Below are 26,992 nucleotides of genomic sequence, written 5' to 3' on the forward strand. Positions count from 1 at the left end.
CACACACACACACACACACACGCACGATAGCTGGAAGTGTGCGTGTGCATGTGTGTAATGAGGATGGTTCTTCTGTCACACCAAGGCTCAGATGCAGGCAGTGGAAATAAAAAGGAACTGGGGTGTCGGGCAGGCTGGGGTCTCAGAGCCCCTGGTGGGCTGGGCTGGTGCTGAAGGGCGTCTGTGCCCGGTGCCCAGTGCTGACAAGGCCGCCAGGACCCGGCATGGAGGCTCGGCCAGGGCCAGGTTTCCAGGAAGACTTGGCCAGGCCAGCGGAACTCGATCTCAGCCCTGGGCCCCTGCCCGCTCCCGGGCTGCCATTCAGCGGGCAGAGGACGGCGGGCAAAGGACGGGCCTTGTGGCACCACAGGGTTTGACAATGCCACCTCTGAGCGGTGCCTGGCCGGGCCTGAGCGGCCGCTGCCTCAGTTTCTCTGTTTCTTATGCCCTCTCTGCCCGGACTGCTCCCCGCCCCACCCCCATCTTCCCGTGCCCTCTCTTCTCTTTCTCCTTTGGATGAGTGGGGTGTCCAGATGGCAGCACACGTGCACGCCCCTGCCCGTGGCCTCTCTGCCCTCAGACACACTGCCCAGAGCATCTCTCCACAGTCACGTCGGACTTGTTCTTTAAATTCATGGCACCGTTTATTTTTAGCCTGAAACAACTGCATCCTAAAAATGGAGCTCTTAATGAGCCAGGGGCCGGCCGGGCAAGCAATCCGGCCCCTGGCCCCCCCAGCCTCCCCCCCCCCCCAGGCCTCCCTCAGTGCGCATGTGCCCAGATCCTCCACTCCGTTCCCAGTCCCCAGCCCAGGACCACACGGACCTCCAGCCCAGGGAACCTCCCTGCTCCCGCTTGCCGTGTTGGGGGAAGAGAGAGAAAACTCTCCCCAGATGGAGCGAATTCACCTCCTGGTGGTGGGGGTCTGTCTGCTGAGCTGCTGCAGGGCGGAAGAAGGGCTGAACTTCCCCACGTACGATGGGAAAGACCGTGTGCTGAGCCTCTCAGAGAAGAACTTCAAGCAGATGTTGAAGAAATACGATGTGCTCTGCCTCTATTACCACGAGCCCGTGTCTTCAGATAAGGTGGCACAGAAACAGTTCCAGATGAAGGAGATTGTCCTGGAGGTGAGTGGCGGGGGGGGGGGGGGGGGGAAGGGGGGGAGGTAGCTTCCTGCCTCGGTGGGCCCAGGGGTCAGGATGCCTTTGGCCAGGGCTTGGGGTGTGGAAATGACGGTGCAGAGCACACATGTATCCTGAGGTCTGCTGCCTTTGGCGATGATCGTGCGTTAATGCCAGGATGTGTGAGTGAAGCCCACAAAAGGGAAACTGAGGCGGACAGTCCCAGGTCAGGTGCACAGCGGTGTCCGGTTGGAACGTCCCTCTGGCTCCGTGGCTTTTCCTGAGAGAGTGTAGAGTGCCGGAGGACGGGATGTTTAGGGGTCACCGGCCGTGCCGGCTCCCTCACCCCCACTCTTGGGGACGAGGGTTGTTTGACCTTGCCTCTCCGCAGCGGTTTTCCTCTGGCTTTTCGCTACAAGGCGTAGAGCGTGGCATTCTCAGCCGCACACGCGTGAGTGGGAATTTTTTTCCTCTCAGGAAGTTCTTGGTGTGGGCACAGGGACAGGCTGACGTCACTTCTTATTTTATCTACATGATGAGGCCTCTCGGCCACCTGGCACCAGGGCTGCTTCTAATCCCCTGTGAGTGGCTCAGAAACAATCTCTGTAGTATCTCACGGCAGCTGAGGGCCACCCACAGCCCCAGGGCACCATGCCAGAGCCCTCCCAGGCCCCCTGAGCCTCCTGCGGGCCCCACCCCGACCCAGCCCTCGCGCCTTTCTGCAGAGATCCCCTTGGGACCTGCACCACTCACTGGCCAGCGCAGCCAGACAATTTGGGTTCATCAAATAGTTCGATCACTAAACTTCCCCCCGGGAAACTCAGGATGAGCCGAGATCCCCAAGAGATGGACTATAATACAATCCCACAAAGCCGCCCAGGATTCACCCAAATAACTTCACCAACGTAAGAAGCATCCCAGAATCCTGAGTGAGTTCTGAGGTTCACTGCGCTGCCTCTCGTCTGTGAGGGCCGAGTGTGGGGTTTGGGCCTCTCTGTGGACGCTCAGGGCAGGGGGCAGGGAATGTGGCGAGGACACGGGACCTTTGGGTGCAGAGAGGACACGGAGGGGAGCAGAGTTTACTCAGCTTGAGAACCGGCGCCCACATAGCTGCCCGCACACCTGCTCCCAAGCGCACTAGCAGAGGACCCATCAGAGCACGCTCATGGCCAGCTGACGGCGTGCTGTTATCTCAGACTGAGCCCACAAGAGGCCCCGACCCAGCTGCACACCTTCCCTCTAGGCAGTGGTGGCAGCAGAGAGCAGGAAGTTCAGCCTGGAGCTGATCTGCTAACTCTAGACTTCTATGACCAGGACAGGGAATGCAGAATTTGCTGCTCTGGATTTTCTCTCCTCCTCCTCCTCCTCCTCCTCCTCCTCCTCCTCCTCCTCCTCCTCCTCCTCCTCCTCCTCCTCCTCTCCCTCCTCCTCCTCCTCCTCCTCCTCTTTCTGTCTTCTTCTTCTTCTTCTTCTCCTCCTTCTCCTCCTCCTTCTTCTTCTTGTTCTTCTTGTTCTTGTTCTTGTTCTTCTTCTTGTTGTTCTTCTTCTTCTCCCATCTTTTCCTTCCATCCACCTTCTCCCTGCTTCTTTCCTTTTCTCCTTCCTTCCTTCCTTCCTTCTTGCCCTCCTTCCCTCCTTCCTCTCTTTCTGTCTCTGTCTCTGTCTTCTGTCTCTTCTTTCCTGTGCCATACTGCCCCCTCCCCCACCCCCTCAGGCCATGGCCTGTACCTGGGCAGTAAGAGGCTCTGACCCAGGTCACGTGGCCACACGTGGGTCCGGTCACAAGGGCTGGGCCCTTTGTCTGGGTTACAGGCTCAGCCCTGCCTCCCCCAGCGCCTCCCCCGAGGCCTCACAGATGGAGGAAGGCTCAGAGGGTGGAAGCGCCAGGCTGCCGGTGGCCCAGCTGTGCCTGCAAAGGAGGCGGGCCTGTGGTCACGGACATTGACATCAGGAGTCTCCGAGAGGGGCTCGTCCCTGAGCCCCGGGTCCCTTGTTAAAATTAGTCCCTCTGCTCCCACCACAGCTCCATCCATCTCCCTCCATGGAAAGGTGCTTACCCCCCACCTTTTTTTTTTTTTTTGCTGGTCCTGATATTTGAACTCAGGGCCTGAGGGCTCAGAACTAGTGTTCTACCACCTGAGCCACAGCACCACTTCTAGCTTTTTCTGTGATTCCATTGGAAATGAGTCTCACAGACTCTCCTGCCCTGGTTAGCTTCAAACTGTGATCCTCAGATCTCAGCCTTGTGAGTAGCTAGGCATGAGCCACCAGCACCTGGTGGAAAGGTGCTCTTACCACCAATTAACCATCAAAAAGGCAGAAGTGGAGGCGTGGTTCAAGAGCTCACGTAGTAAAACACCAGCCTTGCGGGAGCAAAAGGTCCTGCGTTCAAGCTCTAGTACTAGCACACACAGTCATACGCAGGTACATGCACACGCACACACACACATAGTCACACACAGGCACACATACACACACACACACACGTTGTGTGGACACTCACTCGCTTCCCCTGTGATCCTTTCATTAGGAGCCTGTGCACACAGCGTAGGAGAATGACAGAAACCTGTGCCTGCAGTGTAAGACCAGGCTGTGCCACCCAGGGAGGGGGGCACAGCATGCCCCTGGGCACCCAAGGCTCAGTCCGCTACCTTAAAATATAAACCACAACATAAAAGCCGGGTGCTGGGACTCACACCTGTAATTCTAACTACAGGAGGTTGAGATTCAGGGATTGTGGTTCAAAGCCAGTCCAGGCAGGAAAGTCCGTGGCGAGACCCTTAGGTCCAATTAACCAACAAAAAGCTGCAAGTGGAGCTGTGGTTCAAGTGGTAGAGTGCCAGTCTTGAGTGAAAAAGCTCAGGGACAGCGCACAGGCCCTGAATTCAAGCCCTAGTACCAGGACAAAGGAAAAAGCACACAGACAACCAAATCTCTGTGGTCTCCCTGCTCCAGCTTCCTCTCATGGGTACGGGGTGTGCGGCTTGCTAGCCCCAAGGCCCTCAGCCTGGGCCTGACCAGAGGGCGTGGCTGGAGGGCACAGGCAGCGGCCAGGTAGAAGAAGCGTCAGCTCTCCAGTTCACGGAGGACTGGAACCTGTGGCAAAGCCAGCTGGCGGCAGGGAGTGTCATAACCACAGCCGCTCAGCCTGTGGGGTACCTGGGGGGAGGGGGAGGGATGGGCTGGCAGCCAACGCCAGGCCGCAGGACCAGAGCAGAGATCGGGTGACATTCAGGAGCCTCAATTCCAGACTCTTCTTTATTTTCCGACTCTTGGAGCTACAGCAAGAATCGCTCCTCACTCCTTCACGAGGCCCAGTCCTCACCCCCCACGAGTAGAACAAATCCCACCTCCTCGCCTTCCTTCCTCCTCCACCTCCCAGGAATGGGCGGCACGGGAGGCTCCTCCCGTCCTCCCCGTCGGGGCGGATGGCAGACGTGGTGAGATCTGGGGGTCGTGTGGTTCTGTCCGGCCCAGAGCACCGGCCACGGCCGCGCTGTGCTCACCCTTCCTGTCCCCGCGAGGCTCAGCGGGCCGTCCGCACCTGCTGCAGCCCGTCCTCACCACCCACTCGACGGTTGGTGCCTGGCACCCTGGCTTCTGTCCCAGCTTTCCATTCAAGGTCATCCATGACTTACCAGTCCCAGGAGCAGAGGCCTGACCGGGGCCCTGGCTTGTGCCAGGCCCCAGGGACACGTGACGTGGACAGCCACTGGTTCCCAGGAGGCTGCAGCTGACCCACTCCTGCCCACGGCCTCTTCCCCTGCCCCCTTCTCTCACCTCCGCTCTGCGTGCCAGCGACCTTTCCCAGAGTCACGATCCCGGAAGCTGACGTGTGTCTTGCTCTGTCTATCTTAATGAACGGTTAGCGTTCTCCTCCCATTTTCATACTGTAGACTTTTTGTTTGGTGTTAGAAGTAGGTGCATTAGCCTTTTCACTCAAGATGGTTCTCTACCGCTTGAGCCATAGCTCCAGGTCTGGATTTTTTTGTGATAAGAGGCCCACAGGCTTTCTTGCCCAAGCTGGCTTTGAACCATGATCCTCAGATCTCAGACTCCTGAGTAGCTAGGATGACAGGCGTGAGCCAGCGCCCTGCCCAGTCCTGCATTGTGTAAGTCACGTGTAATCATAACATAGGAAGAGGTCCACTGTGATTGGGATGGTGCACAGGGCGGAGTGGAACTGCACAGGCCTGGGCTGGGAGAGGCCCCACTCACGCTCCTTTCAGTTCTCCATTCAAGCCTTTCTTGTGTGTAATTGTTACCATTGCTAGTGTTTTCCTTCTATACTAACAGCAGAGAGGTTTTTTATTTTAAAAGGCATTGAGGAATCACCCAGAACCAGAGGAAGCGTGAGACCTTGTACTTCAATACACGAAGAAATGAAATGCAATGCAAACTCCTTACAAGTAATAAATGGATCTAGCAAGACACATGTGAGCAAGATAATGGCATTTTGGTACACTAGCAATATGACACCAAAGATAAAAATATCATACCACTTACAATCCCTAAGATAACTTAAATCAGATTTAAATCAAGGGAGATTGGATGTGCTCAGGGTGGCATGGATGTAGACAAACATTTGCATAGAAAAATAACAAGAAGACTTACAACGTTGAAAATTACACCACACAAATGAAAGAAACCAGAGACAATCTAAGAAATGGAAATGCATACAATCTTCATGATTCAGAGATGCAATATAGGAAATACATCATATACTGGCACAAAAAGATGGCATTCTCCCCAAGCTGGCAGATTGAATGTACAGATTTAATACAATCCCTCCCCAAATCCTAGTAAAATGTTTTGTGGACATAACAAAGGTTATCCTCAAACGTATGTGGAAAAGTCAAAGAACTTCAAAAAAGAATAAAGCCGGGAGAGGAACTCACCTGTTTCCAAGACTTACTACAAATCCTAAGGGTATGTGGGAGAAAGCAACAACAGGACTGCAGAATATGAAACAGGACTGGAAGGGGATGAAGCTAAGTTCCTAACATTGAGAAGAGAAGAACAAACAAGGGTCCCACAGACTGCTGTGTGGGCAGAGTGTCAGAGTGGGGGGATGGGGACTGAGGAGAGAAGCCAGGAGGCGGCCCCGCATGCTCACAAGTGTGTTCCCATCACAGTGCAAACACAGGTGTGGGGCAGACCCATCACTGCTGGCACACAAAGGTAAAAGAACCCCAACTTGTCTCACTCCTTACATCAAAGGTATCAAACGAGGCCAGACACCAGGTGCCGGGGGCTCACGCCCGTCATCCTAACTACACAGGAGGCTGAGATCTGAGGATCGCGGTTCAAAGATAGCAGGAAGGTCTTGGGAGACTCTTAACTCCAGTGAACCCACAGAAAGCAGGGAGTGGAGCCACTGGCGCCTGCTGTTCCTCCATTGTATAAGCGCTTACGACTGGGAAAACTGGATAAAATACAGATGGGATCTCTGTGTTATTTCTTACAATTGCATGGCAACAAGTGGTTTTAAGGTTAACCTTTAAAAAGCAGGAGTAGAGCTGTGGAGAGGGGCAGCTCAGTGGGTAGAGCAATTGCCTGAACATGAGGACATCTTGTGATCTGCAAATAACAACAACAACAACAACAATGTCTCTTTTAGATTCTCCCCTCTCCTAATTCATTCTGGAAACTTCTCCACACTTCCTATTCTCTGCCCTTTGGGATGGATGGTAGGAGTTGGCCCATAGCCAGTGGGGGACTCCTTTGGTCCTGGGGCTCAGGTTCTCTATTCCAGGCCCTCTTGGGTTCCTACGTGGGATGGTTTGGCAGCTTGGGGGCACGGAGGACGGCTGTCTGGGATCTGCGGGTGTTCCGCTCTGCTGCCTTGTGGATTCTCTCCCTCACCAAGCTCTGTCTGCCGGGAGCAGAGCGCAGTGCCCGCAGTGCGCACACGCGTTCCTCTCCGGCCCATTCCCAGCACGTGTGGTCCCTTTTCTAAGTGGCCAGCACAGGTTACTGCAGCCAGGGTGCGCTGGTCCTCGAGGTGTGAGGGAGGAAGGCCTCTTCCCGCGCCCCCAGCCCTGCCCTCAGCCCCCTGCTCTTCTCTGTCCTTTAAGCTCGTGGCCCAGATCCTGGAACATAAAGACATCGGCTTCATGACGATTGATGCCAAAAAGGAAGCCAAGCTTGCCAAGAAATTGGGTAAGTGTGATCGGAGAGATAGAATAGGAAGAAACAAATTGTATCTTGTAAACAAAACAACACAATGAAGTTGTATTCTTGCTTGATAACTGGACACATCTTAATAGAAAATAGCCTTAGTCCCGGGTTGAAAAATAATTTCATAAAAGCAACAGGCTCCGGTGTCTCACACCTGTGATCCTGGCTGAGCTGTGAGGGTCACAGTTCACAGCCAGTCCTGGCTATGAGACGATCTCCAATTAACCAGGAAGAAGCCATAAGGGGAGTTCGGGCTCAAGCAGTAGAGTAGGAAAAAATCCTGAGTAGGAAAAAGTCAAGTGAGAAAGGAAGAATGCAGACCTCTGAGTTCAAGCCTCTCCCTCTCCCCTTTGCTTCCCCCCTCCCTCCCTCTCTCCTTCTCTCTCTGTTTCTGTCTGTCTGTCTGTCTGTCTGTCTGTCTCTCTCTCTCTCTCTCTCTCTCTCTCTCACACACACACACACACACACACTGTACTGTTAGAAAACTAAAGTAGGGTGGGAAATTAGATTTTTCTTTTAAGTTAAAACCCAAGTGGACTTGTTAATTCTTGGCTATTTCAAATGGAGTGAATACTTTGAGAGGGGTGTGTGTGTGTGTGTGTGTGTGTGTACTGGGGCTTGAACTTAAGGCTTCGGGGTCCTTGCTTGACTTTTTGCTCAAGGCTGGCACTCTGCCACTTGAGCCACAGCTCCACTTCAGCTCTTTTGTGGTTAGTTGGAGACAAGAGTCTCACAGACTTTCCTGCCCAGGTGGCCTTTGAACTGTGACTCTCAGATCAGCCCCCTGAGCTGCTGGGATTGGGATAGCTGTGTGGAGGTGGTGTTTGGAGGGGTCTGGGTCTTTGGTTGTGCTGACCCCATCACTGTTCCGACCAAGTGAGGGCTTCCCTGGTATCAGTATGGCCTCAACGTTGACCTCGAGCCTCTCGGTGCTTCCAGGCTTTGATGAAGAAGGGAGCTTGTACATTCTTAAGGGCGATCACACAATTGAGTTCGATGGTGAGTTCGCCGCAGACGTGTTAGTGGAGTTTCTCTTGGATGTGAGTATCTGTGCGGTGTACCTGTGCAAGCCGTCTGGGCTGGGAGACGGGGAAGGAAGGGCGGGAAAGCAGGGTACCCTGACAGGGGCCAAAACAGGGCCTTGGCCTTCACGGAGAACAACAGCATCCACATTGCAGGGCTGACTCCCTGTCACCATGGAAACAGGGCACTGGGGTCACAGGTCTGGATTGTGTCACAGCAAGATGTGAATTCTCTCACTCAGTGCAGCAGTCTGCTACACTGGCAGAAGGAGGGAAAGGGACGGGACACTGGCAGAAGGAGGGGAAGGGACGAGATGGCGCGAGAGATGCCTCCTCAGGCAGGCAGAGGGGCTCCTCTGTGAGGTTTGCTGCAATAGTGCAGCGACATCCAGAAAATATAAACACAAATCGCCAAGATGGTAAATGTCGAAGGTCCTCATCATCCCAGAAGAAAGGTCACCTCTGAGGGGATGGATATACTAATTAGCTCAATGTAATAAGCGCACGTTGTACTCACAATCCATGCTATCATTTTACGTCCCATCAATGTATATAGTTATGATCAGTTAAGGTATAATCGACACTTGGAGGAATTAGGTTGACGCCACCCCTCCGGTTAAGTTGTCCACCAACGGCTGGGCTGGGGTGGGACAGGTTCAAACACCTAGACTATGGTCCCCGTTTTGTGTTCTCCTGGGGAGATGTGGGGTGCGGGGTGCAGGGGTGTGGAGTAGGGGTGCAGGTATGCAGGGGTGGGGTGGGTTTGTGGGGGTGTGGGAGTGTGGGTATGCGGGTGGGGTGGGGGTGCAGGGATGCGGGGTGTGGGGTGTGGGGTGCGGATTGAGGGTTTGTGGGGGTGTGGTGTGTGGGATGCAGGGGTGTGGGATGTGGGGGTGCAGGGGTGTAGGGGAAGTAGGGGTTGCTCACCTGGACACACCTGTGCTCACTCAAGTGTGGCTGCTTTTTAGCTCATTGAAGACCCGGTGGAAGTCATCAACAACAAACTGGAAGTCCAGGCCTTTGAACGCGTGGAGGACCAGATCAAACTCCTGGGCTTCTTCAAGAGCGAGGACTCCGAGTGTAAGCCGTCCAAGCCCCCCCCCCTCGCCCCCGCCCACCGTCCCCTGTCAGTCTCAGGGCTGTGCTCTGACAGGGGGTGTCAGGCCACCTCTGTGGGCGCGGGTCTGCTGGGAAACGGAGACGAGTATCCTGTCCTGCTCCTGGAGGTGGGGGATGAGCGTACAGAAATTGTGTCAGCTGGCTTCTATGGTGCTGTGTGTGTGCATATGTATGTGTGCATATGTGTGCATGTGTTTGCGTGTGCATATGTGTGAGCTAATGCACGTACGGGAGAAACAGGCCTTCCTCCTTCCCCCACCTGCTGTCTCGCAGCGCACCTTCCTGAGTAGGTCTCATGCAGGCTTTGCAAGGCTTACGGAAGGGCTCCACTGCCGCGGGTTGTGGGAACGGCTGGGCAAGCCCCCGACTGACCAGCAGGCGGCTGCCCTCCTGCACCATGCCCCAGGGGACCTTTCCCCTTTGGTGGCCGGCCCTGTTCTTGGCCTGGAACACTGCAGGGGCCCGGTCACACTGCCTCCTCTTCATCAAATTGCCCCTTTTGTACGCTGATTGTTGGGGCTGCATTCGCTCTCCTTCCTCTAGTGAGGCCAAGATGCCTTCTCTTGGGCAATCAAATACCAGTTCGTTCCAACCCTTCTGGGAAATTATGGGTTGAAATAGTACTAAAAAATGAGCAGCCAGGGGTTGGAGGTGTGGCTCAGGTGGTAGAGCACCAGACAATGAATAAAAGTGTCAGATAGTGAGTTCAAGGTCTGGTCTTGGACAAAACAAAACAAAACAAGCAGCCAAGCACTGAGTTTTACACCTGAAATCCTTGTTACTCAGGAGGCTGAGGTCTAGAGGGTGAAGGTTTGAAGCCAGCCCTGGGAAAAAGAAGAAAACGTTTGTGAGACTCCATCTCCAACTAACTAGCAAAAAGCCGGTCTGGAGACATGGCTCAAGTAGTAGAGTACCAGACAAGCAAGCAAGCTGAGTGAGTGTGAGGCCTGAATTCAAACACCTCAGAAGCAGCAAACGAACAGAGCTAGCTGAATAATACCTGCTAAATAATCGTGCAGTCATTTTACAAGAGAAGTCTGCAGCATTCCTGAACATGATTCTTCCATTGTTTGTTTTGCCTCCCAGATTACAAGGCGTTCCAGGAGGCAGCTGAACACTTCCAGCCTTACATCAAGTTTTTTGCCACTTTTGACAAAGGGGTAAGTACCTAGGGAAGGCTGGGCGGCAGCAGGCTCAGCAGGGTCCAGCAGGAGGTGCCAGAGCCGGGGCAGGAGGGGGGGATCAATTCATACAACACCCCCAGGGAATGTCAGAGGTCCCAGGCTAAGACAGCATTGCCCAAACACCGGCCCAGGCGCCAGGGCAGGATGTGGCCTCTGACGAAGGGAAAGTGGAAACGGCGCGTGTGGGAAGAAGACACCACTGAGGAACGGAAGATGTAACTGCTGGCACCATGCTGAGCAAACGCCACGCCGTCATTCATCAGCATTCAGTCACCCACCCCCCTCCCAGCCCTGCAAGCCGAGCACCTTCACCGCACCGGGGCCTCACCGAGAAAAACCAGTGCTCACCCTCGTAGTGTTTCCAGCTAAGTGTGGGGAGGAAAGGCGTCAGCAAACCCACAGCCACGACACGGGCAGAGAATTGTGAAGAGAGGGAGGCCGGACGCGCTGCGGGCTCACACCTGGAGTCCTGGCCACCCAGGAGGCTGAGCTTTGTGTGTCACAGCTCAAAGCCAGCTTGGGCTGCAAAGCCTGGGAGGTTCTTATCTGCAGTGAACCTGCAGAATTGGAGAAGTGGAGATGAAGCTCAAAGGGTAGAGTGCTAGCCTGAAGTGAAAAAGCTAAGGGACAGCAGCAGGCTGTACCTATGTTCAAGTGCCAGTACTGGCACAAGACAGATGGATGGATGGATGGATGGATAGATAGATAGATAGGCAGATAGATAGACGGATGGGTAGATAGATAGGCAGGCGATGGACAGTCCAGGCTGCTGTACTGGGAAACACTGGTTCCTCTGATGAGCTTTTAGAAGCTCTGCTGCGACATGACCCCCTGGAAATCTGGACATGTTTAGGATGGTGATAGAACCTGGGACTCTGCATTTTCAAAACCTTCCAGAGAATCTTCACTGAGCAGCATATCCGTGTGAGACCTGCCGAGATCTTCCAGTCCAGAGCCTAAATCAAGCTTTAGGGAGACGCAGTTCCAGGCGTCCTGCCCGCGCGGCCCCTCCTGTTGGAGGACCCAGTGAGACAGAGAAGTTGTTGTCTCCTTTGATGTCACCAGGCCCCTGGGGAGCTGGGGCTAGCCCCTTGGAGGTGATGGAGGCGAGAGAGGGTCGTGAGTCTGTGGGCACTTTGAGTTGATTCTTCTCTGGTTGCTGGGGTGGCTCACTGGCGTGCGCAGAAATCAGCTGCTTCAACATTTGCAGGCACCCAAGCCAACCACAGCCATCCGTACTTCGTAGCGTTTCTGTCTTTACCAGAATTTCTCCCAGACCAAGGTTGGCACTCTCCCTGGACCATAGCTCCACTGCTGGCCTTTTGCTACTTCATGGGAGATAGGTGTGCCATGGACTTTTCTGCCTGGGCTGCCTTTGAACTGGGATCCTCAGATCTCAGCCTCCTGAGGAGCTGGGATGACAGGCGTGAGCTGCAGGCACTCGGCTCAATGCCTGTCTTCACCTTGTCAACAAGAAGGTAATCTTAAAACAGACATTTGGAGTATAGAGGGAGCGGGAGCTTGGCGAGCCGCGGCGGAGTGGCCATCCTGCTTCGCCACTGGGGTTACTGGGTCGTGGCACAGTGGCAGGCCGGCGGCTGCCCCAGGCGCTGGCTCCAGCCCAGCCCGGTCCTCGGGGACATCAAGGGAGCCAGTGTCCTGCTGGGGCCGTCTTGGATGGCAGCTCTGAGCTGGAAGAGAAGCGCCCTGGGCTTCTCTGCGCACACATTCCAAGCCTCTCACATCACATCCCAGAGAAAAGCCATGAGGTCAGCGCTGATGGGGGCTGGCGTGTGGCTTCCGGCCAGAGCGCGGGCTGCTCCTTCCTGCTCCATCTGCAGGAGTGACTCACCCTTGCCCCAGGCTTGCAGGGGGCTGAAGAGATTCTCACACTGAGGGGCTCACAGCCCAGGAACCCCTCTGCCCCGGCTTCCTCTGACTGCCAGTGAGCGGGGCCATTCCTAGAGCCTGGCAAAGCACCAGGCAGACCTGGTATAAAGAGGCTGTACTCTGGTGCTCACACTCCACCTGCAGCCGCTGCGGCTCCCGGGCTCGTGCAAGGCATGGAGAGAGTGGATCCGATTCTGTAGATCGTGTGCTGTAAGCGTTTCTATCAATTGCCTGCTCCAGGAAAAACTCGTTCAGTTAGGGGACACAGAGGCTCCCACCCCTAATCCCAGCGAGGCCAGAGGCCCTGGATGAGACTCTTTTCCCCAGTTAACCAGCAAAAAGCCACAAGTGAAGGTGTGGCTCAAGTGGTAGAGCACCAGCCTTGAATAAAAAAGCTGAAGGACAGCATCTAGGATCTGAGTTCAAGCCCCAGAGCCAGCACAAAAAGATCCGAGTTCATCTAGATCCAAAGATCCTCTGATCGTTCACTTCCTCTCTCCCGCCCTGGCTCTCGAGGGAGAGCTATGGTGACTGCATGGCTAGATTTCTCTCGGTTCCTTCTCAGGGGTCTCTGCCTCTCCTTGAGCCCAGTCTTTGGGTCAAAGCTGAGGATTGGCACAGCCCACACCACAGGCAAAATGAGTTCCTGCCCCTGGCACTGAAGTTAAAACTTCCCTCAGCTGCCACATCTGCCAGAGAACGCGCACTCGATGTGGGGCAGAAACACCTCTGCTCCTCGATGCGTGCAAACCCACACGTCCCATTTCTGTTACAGGTGGCGAAGAAGTTGTCCCTGAAGATGAACCAAGTGGACTTCTATGAGCCGTTCATGGAGGAGCCCCTGCCCATCCCCGACAAGCCCCACACAGAGCGCGAGCTCGTGGAGTTTGTGAAGGAGCACCAAAGGTGTCCAGGCTGGTGTGGGGGCGGAGCGGGGCGGGCACACACCCGAGGGACAGCACAGAGCATGGCCCTGGGGGACGCTGACACAGGGTGGAGACATTGCCACCTCCTAATGGGAATCTACAGAGGCCAAGAAGGGCCAAACCCCGGCTTGGATTTAGCAAATCCCCTCAGAGCCTCTGTGTGTGTGTGTGTGTTGTGTGTGTGTGCCTGCACATACTTGTATTGGGGCTTGAACTCAGGACCTTAAGCTCTCCCTTGACTTTTCTGCTCAAAGCTAGCACTCTACCCCTTGAGTCACAGCTCCATGTTTAGCTTTTTGCCGGTTTGTTGGAGATACAAGTCTCATAGACCCTTTGGCCCAAGCTGGCCTTCAACTAGGATCCTCAGGTCTCAGCCTCCTGGGTAGCTAGGATGACAGGCGTGAGCCACCAGAGCCTAGCGAGAATACTTTTTCTGCATCAAGAACCATGCCAGGGAGGTTGTGAGAGCTACGTTCTCTCAGCCCTGACTCCCAGAGGACTCGCTATTAGCCCCATTCTGTGGAGCAAAGAGTGAGAGCAGGGCAGTGGCCACAGAACCAGAGCCACACTCCTGGAGAGGAGGACATCCCGCCATGCTCCCAGAGAGGTCAGCTGACTTGCTCTGCAGGAGCCAGGTGACACATCTTTCAGGTTCTGTGGGTGAGCTCTTCATCGTCTTCACCCCTTCACTCTGCCCTCTTGCATGATGGGTAAGCAAGGGGTGCAGAGTCGTCCCCCACCCCCCCCCCCGCAGTTCTTGGCCTCTCGAAGAAGGGATGCTGGGGGGCACAGGACATGTTTGTGGGCTCACCCGCCTGGCTGTCCTTCCTCCCGCGTTGGTGTTGTTTGTGGCTTTTGTTTTTCTGGCGGGTGATCCCATGACCACGCAGCAGCGGCAGAGCCAGCCGGGGCATCCTGTGCTCTCTTCCTTCTCATTCCGGGCCCGAGTGGGGGTTTGGAGAGGCCGTGTCGGTGAGGAGGCCCACGAGAAGGAGCCCACCTCCATGAGCCCGGGGTCTGTGGCCTCGTGCGGAGACAGGGCGCAGCCCGCACTCGGCTCTGCGTTCTTCCTGCAGCAGCCGGGCTGGAGCTCGCTCGCCCTTCGTGCGTGGCGCCCCCCGGCCTGCCACGGTGAGTTCTGCACTCAAGGATGCTCTCCGTTTTCTTTTCTAGACCCACTCTTCGTCGCCTGCGCCCAGAAGACATGTTTGAAACATGGGTAAGGACGTGGCTGGGTGTGTGTACCCCCAGAGAAGCCCCAGGACACTGTCTGTCTCTGGGCTGGGGCAGAGGTGTGGGGAGGAGCATTGGAAACGGGGAGCTTGGCTCCCCGGGGAAGATGGGGAGACCTGGCTCCCCTGACCCCGACCCGGCCATGTTGCTCGCCTTCACTGCCACAGCACCCCAGGCTTTGAGCCCAGGGGCCCCGGGCAGGGATGGAGCACTCAGGCTACTAAGTCACAGACGCTTAGGTTCAAGTCCAGAATCTGCCACCAAGCCACTTCCTGCACTTTGCAGGTCATATGACCATCTCAAACTTTTGGTCTCCCCATTGAAAATGGGGGCAGGGGTTGTAAGGCAATGTGAGATGAAGAATTGAGAACCCCAACAGGTGCTCCAGTAGTGAGTGGTAGCTTTTAATTATTTGTCTGTCTATCTATCTATCCTCAGTCTGTTTGTCTATCAATCTATATAACCTATTTTATCTATGGAATTATCTCTACTATCTACCTAACTGGTCCACAACAATCTTTCTGTCTAATCTAATCTCTCTTATCTACATAATCTATCTAACCTATCAATCAGTCTATCTAATCTAATCTATGGAATGTGTCTATCTATGTATCTGTCTGTGATCAGCTGAAGGCTCTCGACACTGGCCTCCTGTCCTCTAGGTCTGTGTCTCGGACTGTGTTAAGCAATTTAGATACCATTAGAATGAGAGGCGTGGAGACTAGCCCTAGGTTGTAGACATCCCTGCCTCCATCTGACATAACACCCCAATGACAGACCTCAGCCACAGCAGCCGAGAGCAGCAGGTGACCTAGAGCAAGTATTTCTTTCCCCATTCACAGATGGGGTGGATGAGGCTAACTACTGAAGGATACAAAACTAATGGGCATTTCTTCTTGAGGCTTAGGGACATCTGGAGCCAGCTGTCATGTCTTCTTCACACAGCTCCTTGGGGCGGCCATGTCCCCCTGGCCGCCGTCGGGGGTCTGGGTGGGGAGGAGGGGTTGTCTCGGACGTTTATGTAACTCTCTAAATTACAGTCTGAAGTAGTGGATGAACAGAACCAGGCACTGATGTAAAGTGTCATGTGACTTCATTTCTCCTTGGGCATGTAACTTCATTTCTTCATTGGCATACCTTCATTTCTGAGGGCTGGGCAAATAATTGCATGAAAGGAGTTAGCTGGGCACCTGTAATCCTAGCTACTCAGGGGGCTGAGATCTGCAGGATGGTGGTTTGAGGACAGCGAGGGCAGGAAGTTTGCTCCAGAATCAGCAGCAGAAAAGCAGAATAGAGGTATGGTTCAAGTGGTAGAGCACCAGCCATGAGTAAGCAATCTCAGCAAGCTTGAGGCCCTGAGTTCAAATCTCTGGGGTGCCTGTGGGTCACTGCGCTGTACCTTAGCAGGGAACTTGCTAGTCCAAGGTATGTTTTGTTTCTTTGTGTCTCCTTTCGTGTGGAAACATTCAATAGAGATGGAAGAAACAGAGCAAAATACTGGCCGGGGCATAGGCCTAGTTGGTAGGTGTGGATAATATTTTCCACAGTTTTCAATAAGCATGTAAAATTGGGATGGTCCTGTTCTTTTTTGAATCAATAGATGTTAACAAAAGCTCACCGCATTGCGCTAAGGGTAGAGGGGTCAAAGGGAGCCTGTCTGTCCTTAGGAGCTCAGGGTTGAGAAGAGGAAACCTCAAAACGCAATGCCTGTCGGGGGACGAGATGGAAGGGGATAAATGCTGGCCATCGCGGAGCTCCTGCTCGTGGGGCGGGGGAGGGGTGTGTCTGGTCTATGTGTGCTGTATTGGCAGCCCCTCCCCCCCCATCACTTAGAGCTGCAGATCCACGTTGACCATGTCTCCTGTGAGCCTGGCAGAGGGCAAACCAGCCATGGAGCACGTGGGCGCCGTGGCCATATGCTTCCGTCTCCCCAGATCCCTACTTTGAACCCCACACTCATGGTGGCCATTAGTGGTTAGATCACGAGGGCAGAGACTTCCCAACTGGGTTCAGTGCTCTTAGGAAAAGAGCCAGGGCTGGCCAGGCGTGGCGGCCACGCCCACAACCCCAGGACAGTGGAGGCCAGGGGGCTGGGAAGGTGGCTTAGTGGTACAGTGCTTGCCTTGAATGCATGAGGCCCTGGGTTCGATTCCTCAGCACCACACAAGCAGAAAAAGCTGGAAGTGGCACTGTGGCTCAAGTGGTAGAGTGTTAGCCTTGGGCTGAAGAGCTGAGGAACAAGGCCCAGGCCCAGAGTTCAGGCTCCATGGCCGACAAAAAAAAATATATAAATATAAATAAATATATATATATATATGTATATATATATATATATATATATATATATATATATATATAAATGCCAGCAGGGGCAACGTGGTAAGACCTTGTTTTCTGGTTTTTTTTGTGTGTGTTTTTTTTTAAGAAAAAGAAAAGAAGAGAGGAAGGAAGGAGAAAAGGAAGAAAGGGAGAGAAGACGGAAGGGAGGAAGGGAGAGTGGGAGGGAGGGGAGAGGAAAGAAGGAAGGAAGGAAGGAAGGAGAGAGAATAAAACAAGAAATCCCATTAGCTGGTTGTAGGCAAGCCCTCATCAGACACCAAAATACCAGAACTTTCTTTTAGACTTCCCAGCGTCCCTTAGCTTTTTCACCCAAAGCTGGTGCTCTACCACCGAAACCAACTCCAGCTTTTTTTTGTTGGTTCATTGGAGATGAGATCAGCCTTTCTTTGAACTGCTGTCCTCCGATCTCAGCCTCCCGAGCTGTTAGGATTACAGGGGAGAACCACCAGGGCCCACCTTCCACTCGGCTTCTGTGCGCTCCGAATAGGAATGACTTCCATTTGACCGACTCCTCCTCTCAGAGAGCCTGCCGTCTGGTTATGAGGGATGGTTTGTGCGATTCCACAAAGAGGTGCCATGGCAGGGTGAGCCAAAGTCTCATGCATGACGAGTGTCATGCAGGCTCCCGGGCTAACCCTGGCTGGCATGGCTGGCTCCATCGAGGGGTGCACCCCCTTCGTGCCTGAGGTAACCATGACTCCCTGCTGGCCTACTGAAAAGCCCGCGCTGGGTGTCTGCGCAGGTGTTGGGTTCCGATTCGCATGCTGAGCCGGTGGGGTGGGTTCCTCATGGGGTGCGGGGGTGTGGCGCCCCCCACCCCTGTCTCTTTTCACCCAGTGCCACTCAGGCCTGGCACAAGCAGCCCCTTAGAAAACCAATAGGGATTCTTCATTTTAAAACCGATTACCAGATGTGTTCTGGAAGCCCCGCGTTTTCAATAATCGTGTTTGCTGTTTAATCTCCGCTGACAGGTTTTGTGGTTTGTTTTTTTTTTTTTTAGAGTTTTTCGTCCATTCCAGACTCAAAGAAGGGGAAAAAAAATTAGCATTTAGATAGGATTGCTGGAGGAGCATTCAAATCGGTGGGAGTGGGGTGGTGCCCCCTCCACCCCCCGCCCCCGCCCCCCCCTCCACAGGGTGTCAGTCACCCCGTCTCCCTAAGTAAGCACAGGCTCCACTTCCCCTGCAAGGACCCCGGCAAAGGGGGCAGAGCAGAGGGGAAGCAGGAAGCACCCCTTGGCTTGCACCGTGAGTTGAAAGTCCCTCTGGTTTTTCTCTCCTTCCACCCTGGCTTCCACACGGGCTGCGGACCACCCCCCCACCCCCCCCCCCCCCGCAGACCTTCGGCAGCCCCCCCCCCCCCACCTCACCTGGCCAGGCGTATCTGCTGATTTGGTGAACTGGAGAGAAGGGAAGAGCCAGGGGCCCCATGTGGCACCCCAGGCCGCTGGGGCAGAGGAGATGGCCCACGCCCCCATCTCCACGTGGGGACAGGTTTGGGGCCAGTCAGGGGCAAATTGGAGCTTCCATGAGCTGCTGTGCTGCTGGCTGTAACTCCAGGGCTGGGCACGCAGAGACTTCTAGAATGCTTTTTGCCCTGGGCTCCTGCGAGGCCAGTCTGACTCCCATTCTCCCTCTCTCTCCCTTTGCTGCGGCTCCTGGGACCAGCAGACCCCGGCAGTGAGACCCGTTGAGCGTTAATGTCTCATGTGTGTTCGCGCTGTCCCGTCTGCCGTCCTGTCTACCGTCCCGTCCGTCCACGGTCAGGCGCCATCTGAGCGTGTCCACCTGCTCATCCGTGTGTCCGGCCTTCGTGTGTCCCTGCCCCGTCGTGCTGTATGTCCCTCTCCACACCGCCCTTCCGGCCTGTGAATCTCTGGCCCGGGCTGGCTCCTCGAGGGTAAATTTCCGTTCTCATTTCCCACAGGAAGACAACTTGAATGGGATCCACATCGTGGCCTTTGCGGAGAAGAGCGACCCCGGTAGGCACCTGGCCACCCAGCCTTTCACAAGAGCTCCTGAACCCTGGGCGGGGCTCATGTCTGCGATCTTGGCTACTCACGAGGCTGAGATCTGAAGATCATGGTTCAATGCCAGCCTAGGCAGCAAAGCCCATGAGATGCTTATGTCCAATTAACCAGCGAAAAGCTGGAGGTGGAGCTGTGGCTCAAGTGGTAGAGTTCCATCCTGAGGTCAAGCCCTACTACACACACACACACACACATACACACACACACACACACACACACACACACACACACCAAACTACTCACCTTCCTCTGCTCTCCCCTTTCCCTCTCCCTTCCTTCTACAGTGCACACCCCTGCCCCCGTGGTGTCTGTGCTCACAGCTAAGGGAAGACAGGGTAAGGAGGTGCTGTAGCCCCAAACACTGAGCTGAGCTGTGGTCTGGGAAGGCACAAAAGCAACCCGGCCCCCAGGGTGTGTGGATATGATCTGCTGGTTGTGCAAACGTTCACTTACGAGTTTTGTGATCAAGCACGTGGATGTATATGCCAAACTCCTACTTTAGGATAACGCAAATTGAAGAACTGGAGCTGTGGCTCTAGTGGTAGAGCACCAGCCTTGAACACAAAAAAAGCCTGGCTTGGAGGGGGAGGTCCTGAGTTCAAGTCCCTGTGCCGGCACACTCACACACACACTCACACACTCACACACACATAGAGTTGCATCCTTTGGTGTGTATATATAAGCAGTTGGTTGTGCAAAGTGGAAAGGGTGTTGGGGACACAGCCGAGGGGCTTCGTTCTACTTCTGCATCTTGCACAGGCTTCCTGGTTCTCTCTTTAGCCCAGGCAGAGCAGAGCTGTCGATGCGGGGGTGACACACGGTCACGAGGGACAGCCTTTGCCCCCAGACAGGCGTGGTGCCCCACGGAGCAGGGCCTTGGCTGTGAGCATCGGGACAGGAACTCCAAAGGCTAGCAGTCCCCCCCACCCCCAGAGTCTGGCTGGGCAGGTCTGGAGGAACGGGGACTCGGGGGACCTCCGGGCTGGCCGTGCAGTGCCGCTAGCTGTGGCTGCGGCAGATATGGCCTTTGTCAGGGCCTCTGTGTCTCTCCTACAGCAAGCACTGGCAGAGGCCAGGAAACGCCCAGGAGCTTGGCCTCCGGGGGGACACAGGTCCCCTGAATTCCCATGGGGCATGAAGCATGCATGCTCCAGGGGTAGATGGTGAGAGAGGCAACCCACTTACCCACCGAAATCCAGCATGTCTGGGCTTTTCTCGGGGGAGTTCCGGCACATGCCCTCCTCCACTCTCGGTGGATACAGCCATTGGGGCATTCGTGTAGGTGGGAATCACGCAAGCTCACGCTGCATGCCCTTCCGTGTCATGGTTTATCCATTACACAGCATGGATCAGAGGCTCGCTCCTTTTCAGGGCTGAATAATGTTCCATGGCCTGTCTTGTCTCCGAGTTTCCGCCATGTTCTGTCTTCATTCAATCCCTTGAATGTCCATCCAGGTGCCAGGCCTCCTCCCCCAGGGAGCTAGGCCTCTCCACAACCAACACTCAGAGAGAAGGAAGGCCCCTGCGGCTTTTTAGGTTCTGCCCACCTCTTTACCATGGAGGAGAAAGTCTCCTGGAGGCCCGTGCCTGAGGCTTACAGGCTGCGATCACACACAGTGGACCCCAGTTGTGTGAACAGAGACTGGAGTCCGCCCTGGTGGCTGGCGGGCCTCCCAGGGTCCGGGACAGGAGGGGCCCTGGAACAATAGAGCATGTGGCCCCCCTCCCTCCCCAAAGCCGCAGAAACCTGTTTGGGGAGGTTGGTGTGGCCGTGAATCAGGCCTCTGGAACGTCTCTCTCCCTCTCCCTGCACAAATACCCCTGGGCCCAGCTCCTGCTGTGCCCCAGAGAGCCAGAGCTGGAGACTGAGGCTGGGAGCAGAGCCATGGGGGTGGTGGAGGAGGGCGGAGCTCAGCAGGTTGCCAGCTTCCAACCCTGGGCAGGGCGGGCCTCACTGCTCAGGGCTCTGGGGCTGGGGAAACCAAGTCCTGACTTGGCTTTTGTCTGTGTGTAGCCGGGGCTCTCCCATTAACCACCACAAAGCTGTGCATAGAGTCTGTGGCTCAACTAGTAGAGTGCCAACCGTGATCATAAAAGCTAAGAGACGGCACCTAGGCCCCAAGTTCAAACCCCAGCATTGGCACAAAAAGCAAAACAAAACAAAAAATAAGGCCTAATGGTCCGTGCCCTGTGCCCTGTGGCTCTCCATCCTACCCACAGGACATCATCAGAGCCACCTGCAGACACGGGTGTGTTCCTCATATGTACACAGGCATACACACACGCAGCAGTTATTCTCAGGGACCTAAGAGGACCTAAACTCTTGGTGTTCTAGCAGGAGTGGGGAGGGGTGGGAAGGTGGTCCTGAGCATTAGAGGGCGCTGTTGAGCACTGGTCCCAGGCACCGGTGGCTCATGTCTGGAATCCCACAGACTCAGGAGGCTGAGATCTGAGGATGTCAGTTCAAAGCCACTCTGAGCAGGAAAGTCCATGAGACTCTTGCCACCCATTAACCACCAAAAACCCAAAGTAGAGCTGTGGCTCAAGTAGTAGAACACCAACCTTGAATGAAAATCTAAGGGACAGCACCCAGGCCTTGAGTTGAAGCTCCAGTACTGATGTGTGTGCACATACACATACAATATTCTTGAAATTTTTTTTGTTCATGGCAAAGAATGTTTCTTGTCCTCCAAGGTTTCTTGACGCCAGCTCCTCCCTCTCTGCCTCCCTCCCTTCCTTCCTTTTTCTGTTCCTGTGCTAGAACTTGAACGCAGGGCCCCTGAGCTTTTCACTCAGGGCTGGCGCTCTACCACTTGAGCCACTTCTGTAGCACTTGAGCTCCGTTTCTGGATTTTTGCTGTTAATTGGACATAAGAGTTTTGGATTTAGCTGCTCAGACTGGCGCAGGCTGGGATCCTCAGATCTCGGCCATCCCCTGAACAGCTGGGATTACAGGCGTGAGCCACCAGTGCCAGGCATCTTTCTGTTTCTCCGTAGAGACTTGCTGTAGCATCCGAGGGGCTCGGGACCCACAGTGCTCATGGGATATATTTTTCTGAGCAGGCTAGTAAGGGGGGCTGGGCATCAGAGTACCTGAGAACCCCTCAGGAAACACGCACACTCGAGCCACTTGACCCTCCTTGCCCTTCTCCAGATGGGTACGAGTTCCTGGAGATCCTCAAACAGGTGGCCCGGGACAACACGGACAACCCCGCCCTGAGCGTCCTCTGGATTGACCCGGACGACTTCCCACTGGTGAGTGGCTCGGACCAGGGCCCTGTGGTCACTGCCCTGGGCTGGATGGGCAGGAGGCCCTGAGCACTTCGGACAAGGGGAGTGGGGGAGGAGGGGAAGGCATGCCCAGAGAGCCGGCGCCACCCTGAGTCCTGGGAGACGCTGGCCCTGGCTGCTCCGTGTGTATTCTTGTCAAAGAGAGGGCCACAAGTGTTATTGTCAAATTCTTTTTCTCCCCTGGGCCTGGGGCTTGAGCGCTGTCCCTGAGCTTCTTTTGCTCAAGACTAGCACTCTACCACTTGAGCCACAGCACCACTTCTGTTTTTTTGTTTTTGTTTTTCTGAGTGGTTTATTGGAGATAAGAGTTTCATGGACTTTCCTGCCCTGGCTGGCTTTGAACTGTGATCCTCAGATCTCAGCCTCCTGAGTAGCTAGGATTACAGGCGTGAGCCACCGGCACCTGACACATTCCTGTCTTTTGTATATGTGCCTGTACCGGTGCTGGGGCTTGAACTCCTTTGTTTGCTCTCTCCTTTAACTTTTCCATGCAAGACTGGCGCTCTACCACATGAGCCATACCTTCGAGGCTGTAGTTTTGCTCACCACCTTCCTGGGCTGGGCTGGTTTTAAACAGCGATTCTCAGGTCTCGGCGTCCTGAGTAGCTAGGGTTACAGGCGCCAGCTTATGCTTCTTTTTTGCAAGAAGGAACGGAGTTTGTACCCCATGAGCTGGAGGGCGGGGATAGCACCCTCTGCTGGACGTGGCCTTAGCTGTCTGCCCTGTCCAGCCCTCTCTCTGTAGGCCATGGTGGGCATGGATTCTGGGTTCTCCCTCACTTGTGAGGAATGACAGCTGGGGGAGGAGGGCCAGGGTGTGTGTGTGGGGGGGGGTGCCACGTTCCCGCCCAGGTGCATAGCAGCTGAGAGGTGTCCTTAGAACTGGAGGGCAGGGCCAAGTCTTCAGTCCTTTCCAAGCTTCAGCCTGGGTGGACTCGGACCTTGCTGGCACCAGGGCTGTGGCCGGTGGCCGTGGACCACATGTGGCTGAGTCAGGCCTGCATGGCATGTGGCCCTCTAACCCCACACTCTGTTGCTGCAGCTCACTGCGTATTGGGAGAAGACCTTCAAGATCGACCTGTCCAAGCCGCAGATTGGCGTGGTGAACGTGACGGACGTGAGTGCCTTGCGTGGGCCACACCCTGCCCTCCCTAACACAGGCACACGCACAACCACATGCATGCACACACGCATGCACAGAGCCCGGCATCCAGGCCTGGAGGGCTCTCCCGGCAGTCCCAGCTCTGCACCGGCTGAAGGAAGGTGGTGAGGCCCAGGGAGGACATAGTTCTCAGGCCTCATTCAGGTGTCCCAGGCAACCTCACAGTCCAGTGGGCTCAGCGGGCGGCAGCACAGCCGCACGCCATGGTGGTGCAGGAGCAGTCTCCTGGGAACAGGAGCCAGTCCGTCTTTGGCACTGTGTTAAGCTATGTGATGCTGTGTGACGCATTCATTCATTTGCTTTGAGAATTAGTAGGAATGATTGTTTATGTGCTTGAACTCAGGGCCTGGGAGCCATTCCTTAGCTTTTCCATTCAAGGCTGTCTCTCTACCACTTGAACCACTTGGAAGCTCCACTTCCAGCTTTTTTTTATGGTGAATTGGAGCCAAGGCTCCCACAGATTCATCTGCCTGTGCTGGCTTCGAACTGCAATCCCTCGGTCTCAGCCTCCCAAGTAGCTAGGATTACAGGTGTGAACCCCTGATGCCCAGCTGTGCTGGTTATTTTGGAGATGGAATCTCCAGGAATTTCCTTCCCCAGGCTGGCTCCAAGTCTTGATTCTCTAGATCTCAGTGCCCTGAGTAGCTGGGATTATAGGCAAAAGCCACTGGCTCCTGGCTACAACAGCTGCAGAAGACCCAGCAGCCTGCTTGGCGCTGCTGCCGGGAACCTAGGGTGGGGCCCAGCCTCTGTGCACTTGCTCCTCCCCTGTTCACTTACCCATTCATTCATTACCCATCCATTCACTTATTCACCCACCACCCTGCCTCCCCTGGCTGCAGGCCGACAGCGTGTGGATGGAGATTCCGGACGACGATGACCTACCCACCGCCGAGGAGCTAGAAGACTGGATCGAGGATGTGCTTTCTGGAAAGATCAACACCGAGGATGATGATGATGACGAGGACGATGAAGATGATGACAACGATGATGATGATGATGATAATGATGATAACGATGATTCTGATGATGAGGGTAACAGTGACAGCGATGAGGATGACGATGATGAGTAGCTCAGAGCCAAAGGACCTGATCAGAACACAACCACAGCCCCCGCCCCGCCCAGCAGTTCCTCTCCTTTTCTGCACCCTTCCTGTTCCCTTCCCATCAGGAGAACTCCTTTCTAAATGCAGGAACCCAGGCTGCTTGTCCCCACCGACCTGCGGCTGTTCCTGCTCTGTGAAGCTGGGTGGAGCCAGATCGGCTCTCCTCACGATCACCTGTTGTCTCTCCCCAGCACGTGACTCAGGAGCATGGAGTGACTTTGTAAGAAGAGCTGGGACAGGAGGCTCAGTCCCAAGCCTTTGCATGGCTGTGGAGAGGTCTGGGCGCAGCAGGACGGGGATGGGAGGTTGGTCTGCTGGCTGACAAGTCTCCTAGCTGGCTGACAAAAGTCTCCTTGCTGGCTGACAAGTCTCCTTGCTGGCTGACAAGTCTCTTGTGTCCCCACCCTGATGGCGGGCCCCTAGGGACTCAGCTGACCTCCAAAGAGCCATTCTCCATGGCTACTTGTGAGCTGTCCCGTTTCGGGCTAAAGGTTGCTTTACCCTGGGTCAGCTAGCTCTCATTTAGCAAGGCCCACAGCATCCAGAGCCGGCTGGGGCTCTGTTCCCAACCAGGTGCTGAGACGCTGAGGAACTCCCCAAGTGCCTTCTGCTGCCTAATAGCTTCTGTGTTAAGTATCATCATTGATTTTCTCCATTGGTTAACACGTATGAGATACTGCGGTTTCTTGATGTGTGGTTTATTTTCAGGGGGTGGAAAAGCTGCTTACCAACTCTGTCATTAAACTCATTTTATAAAGTGTTGAGACCACCTTGGAGCCTGCAGTGGTTTTTCCACTCAACCCACTCCCTGCCCTCCTCTTCACAGAGACCGGGTTTGGCTGCATGAGATACTACCTGGCCCGTTGCTTAGTGACCTGGAGTGCCGGGTCCCCTCTCTGCTTCAGTGGCGTTCTATGTGCAGTCTGGGTACTTGTCGGTCAAATGACAACACATGTACACATTCAGAGCAGCTTCATCAGAGACCGGAATCAACTTGTCTTTGTGTCTCCAGCTCTCCTGACTTTGCCCATCACACAGTAGAGGCTCATTATGGAGCTGGCTCATTATGGAGCTAGCTCATGCACACTGGGCCAGAGCAGCCATCACCCCTGGCACTCCTGATAGCAGCGGGTGCAGTGTCCTGGCTGCCGTGCGTTTGTCACCTCTGTGACAAAACACTTGAGTAAACACCACCAGGGAGGAAGTGTGGCGGCTTGTGTTCCCACAGCTTCCAGCCCCGGCTCCTTGGCTTTGGGCTTGTGCTAAGGGGGTCTGGGGGCAAGTGGCTGAGGGGGCTGCTCTCCTCTTGGGGGAGGGAGTGGGGAGAGGAGGGAGAGGAAGAGAGATGGAGTGGAGAAACAGGAGAAGGAGGAGGAAGAAGAGAGAGGAGTAGGAGAAACAGGGTCCCCACGAGTTCTTCCAGGGCATCCTCTGATGACCTCTTCCAGCCCTACCCCCACAGCCATAGCTGAGTGGGGCTCGGGGAGCCAGGCCTTGGTGACGAGACAGCTCTCGGGGCCCTGGCTCTCAGCACCGTGGTGCTGGGGACCAGGTCTTTGGGTGACACTTCCTAGCCAAGCCGTCTCTGGCTGCCGTAACAGAATACCATAGACTGGGTGGCTGGAAGCAACAGAAAGTTGTTTTCTTGCAGCTCTGGAGGCTAGAAGTCAGAGAGGCCACCGTTACCAGCTGGGTTGGCTCCTGATGAGGCGCTCCTGTCTCATTTTGTTCAGATGTGGCCTTTTCTTAATGAGGAGAAAGGGAAAGAGAAAGAGGAAGAGGGAGAGACGGCAGGTGGTGGAGGAGGAGGTGGAGGAGGGAGAGAGGAAGAGAAAGAGCTAAAGAGATAGAGATACAGAGACACAAGGGAAGGGAAGACTAAAAGCACTGTGGTTTCCTCTAATGAAGACACCTGTCCTGTCAGGTGAGGCTACACCCGTGACCTCATCTAACTTTAATTAGTGCCTGCAAGGTTCAGGGCACAGCACAGAGCCTCTGTGTTTATTTCCTCCTTCCCCAACCAGAGGCCCTTGCCAGGCTGGGCTGGGCTGCACCCCACACCGGCCAGTCACACATAGAGCAGGTTCTTGGGGAAGAGGATTTCCCACACAGTCTCTGCTCCTGTTCTAGAGTGTGATCCTTCATGACAGAGGTCTGTTCCACAGCCTGGGACAAATCTTTGTTGAATGCCTGCGTCAGGCCGGTTCTAGCCCTGTAAGCTGGTGTTTAACCATCATTTGACCACGACATTGTACACAGTGGTTTACATATGCGATCATAGTCTATCCTGCTCAGTTGATGGATCACACACTTTGAAGGAGGGTCAACGTAACCGCATTTTGTGTGTGTGTGTGTGGACTGAGGCTTGCATTCAGGCCTCACATTCTCC

At 54.9% G+C, this 26,992-nt stretch overlaps 1 protein-coding gene across 2 annotated transcripts; it reads left to right on the forward strand.

Annotated features, from left to right (window-relative positions):
* The first annotated feature begins 860 nt into the window (after positions 1–860).
* Casq2 (calsequestrin 2) lies at positions 861–25,242 on the forward strand. 2 transcript variants are annotated; one of them, XM_042692335.1, is made up of 11 exons: positions 861–1,127; positions 7,199–7,283; positions 8,241–8,341; positions 9,292–9,403; positions 10,529–10,602; positions 13,292–13,422; positions 14,616–14,679; positions 18,942–18,996; positions 22,199–22,299; positions 23,378–23,452; positions 24,340–25,242. In XM_042692335.1, the coding sequence occupies exons 1-11, from the start codon at positions 894–896 to the stop codon at positions 24,568–24,570; spliced, it is 1,263 nt and encodes a 420-aa protein (XP_042548269.1). In that variant the 5' UTR covers positions 861–893; the 3' UTR covers positions 24,571–25,242. The 2 variants fall into 2 exon arrangements, with proteins under 2 accessions (XP_042548269.1, XP_042548268.1); XM_042692334.1 differs by having other exon boundaries at positions 14,616–14,661.
* Positions 25,243–26,992: the final 1,750 nt, after the last annotated feature.

The sequence above is a fragment of the Dipodomys spectabilis genome, unplaced genomic scaffold (assembly GCF_019054845.1).
Source record: "Dipodomys spectabilis isolate Male_0828 unplaced genomic scaffold, ASM1905484v1 ptg000148l, whole genome shotgun sequence".
Taxonomy (NCBI): domain Eukaryota; kingdom Metazoa; phylum Chordata; class Mammalia; order Rodentia; family Heteromyidae; genus Dipodomys; species Dipodomys spectabilis.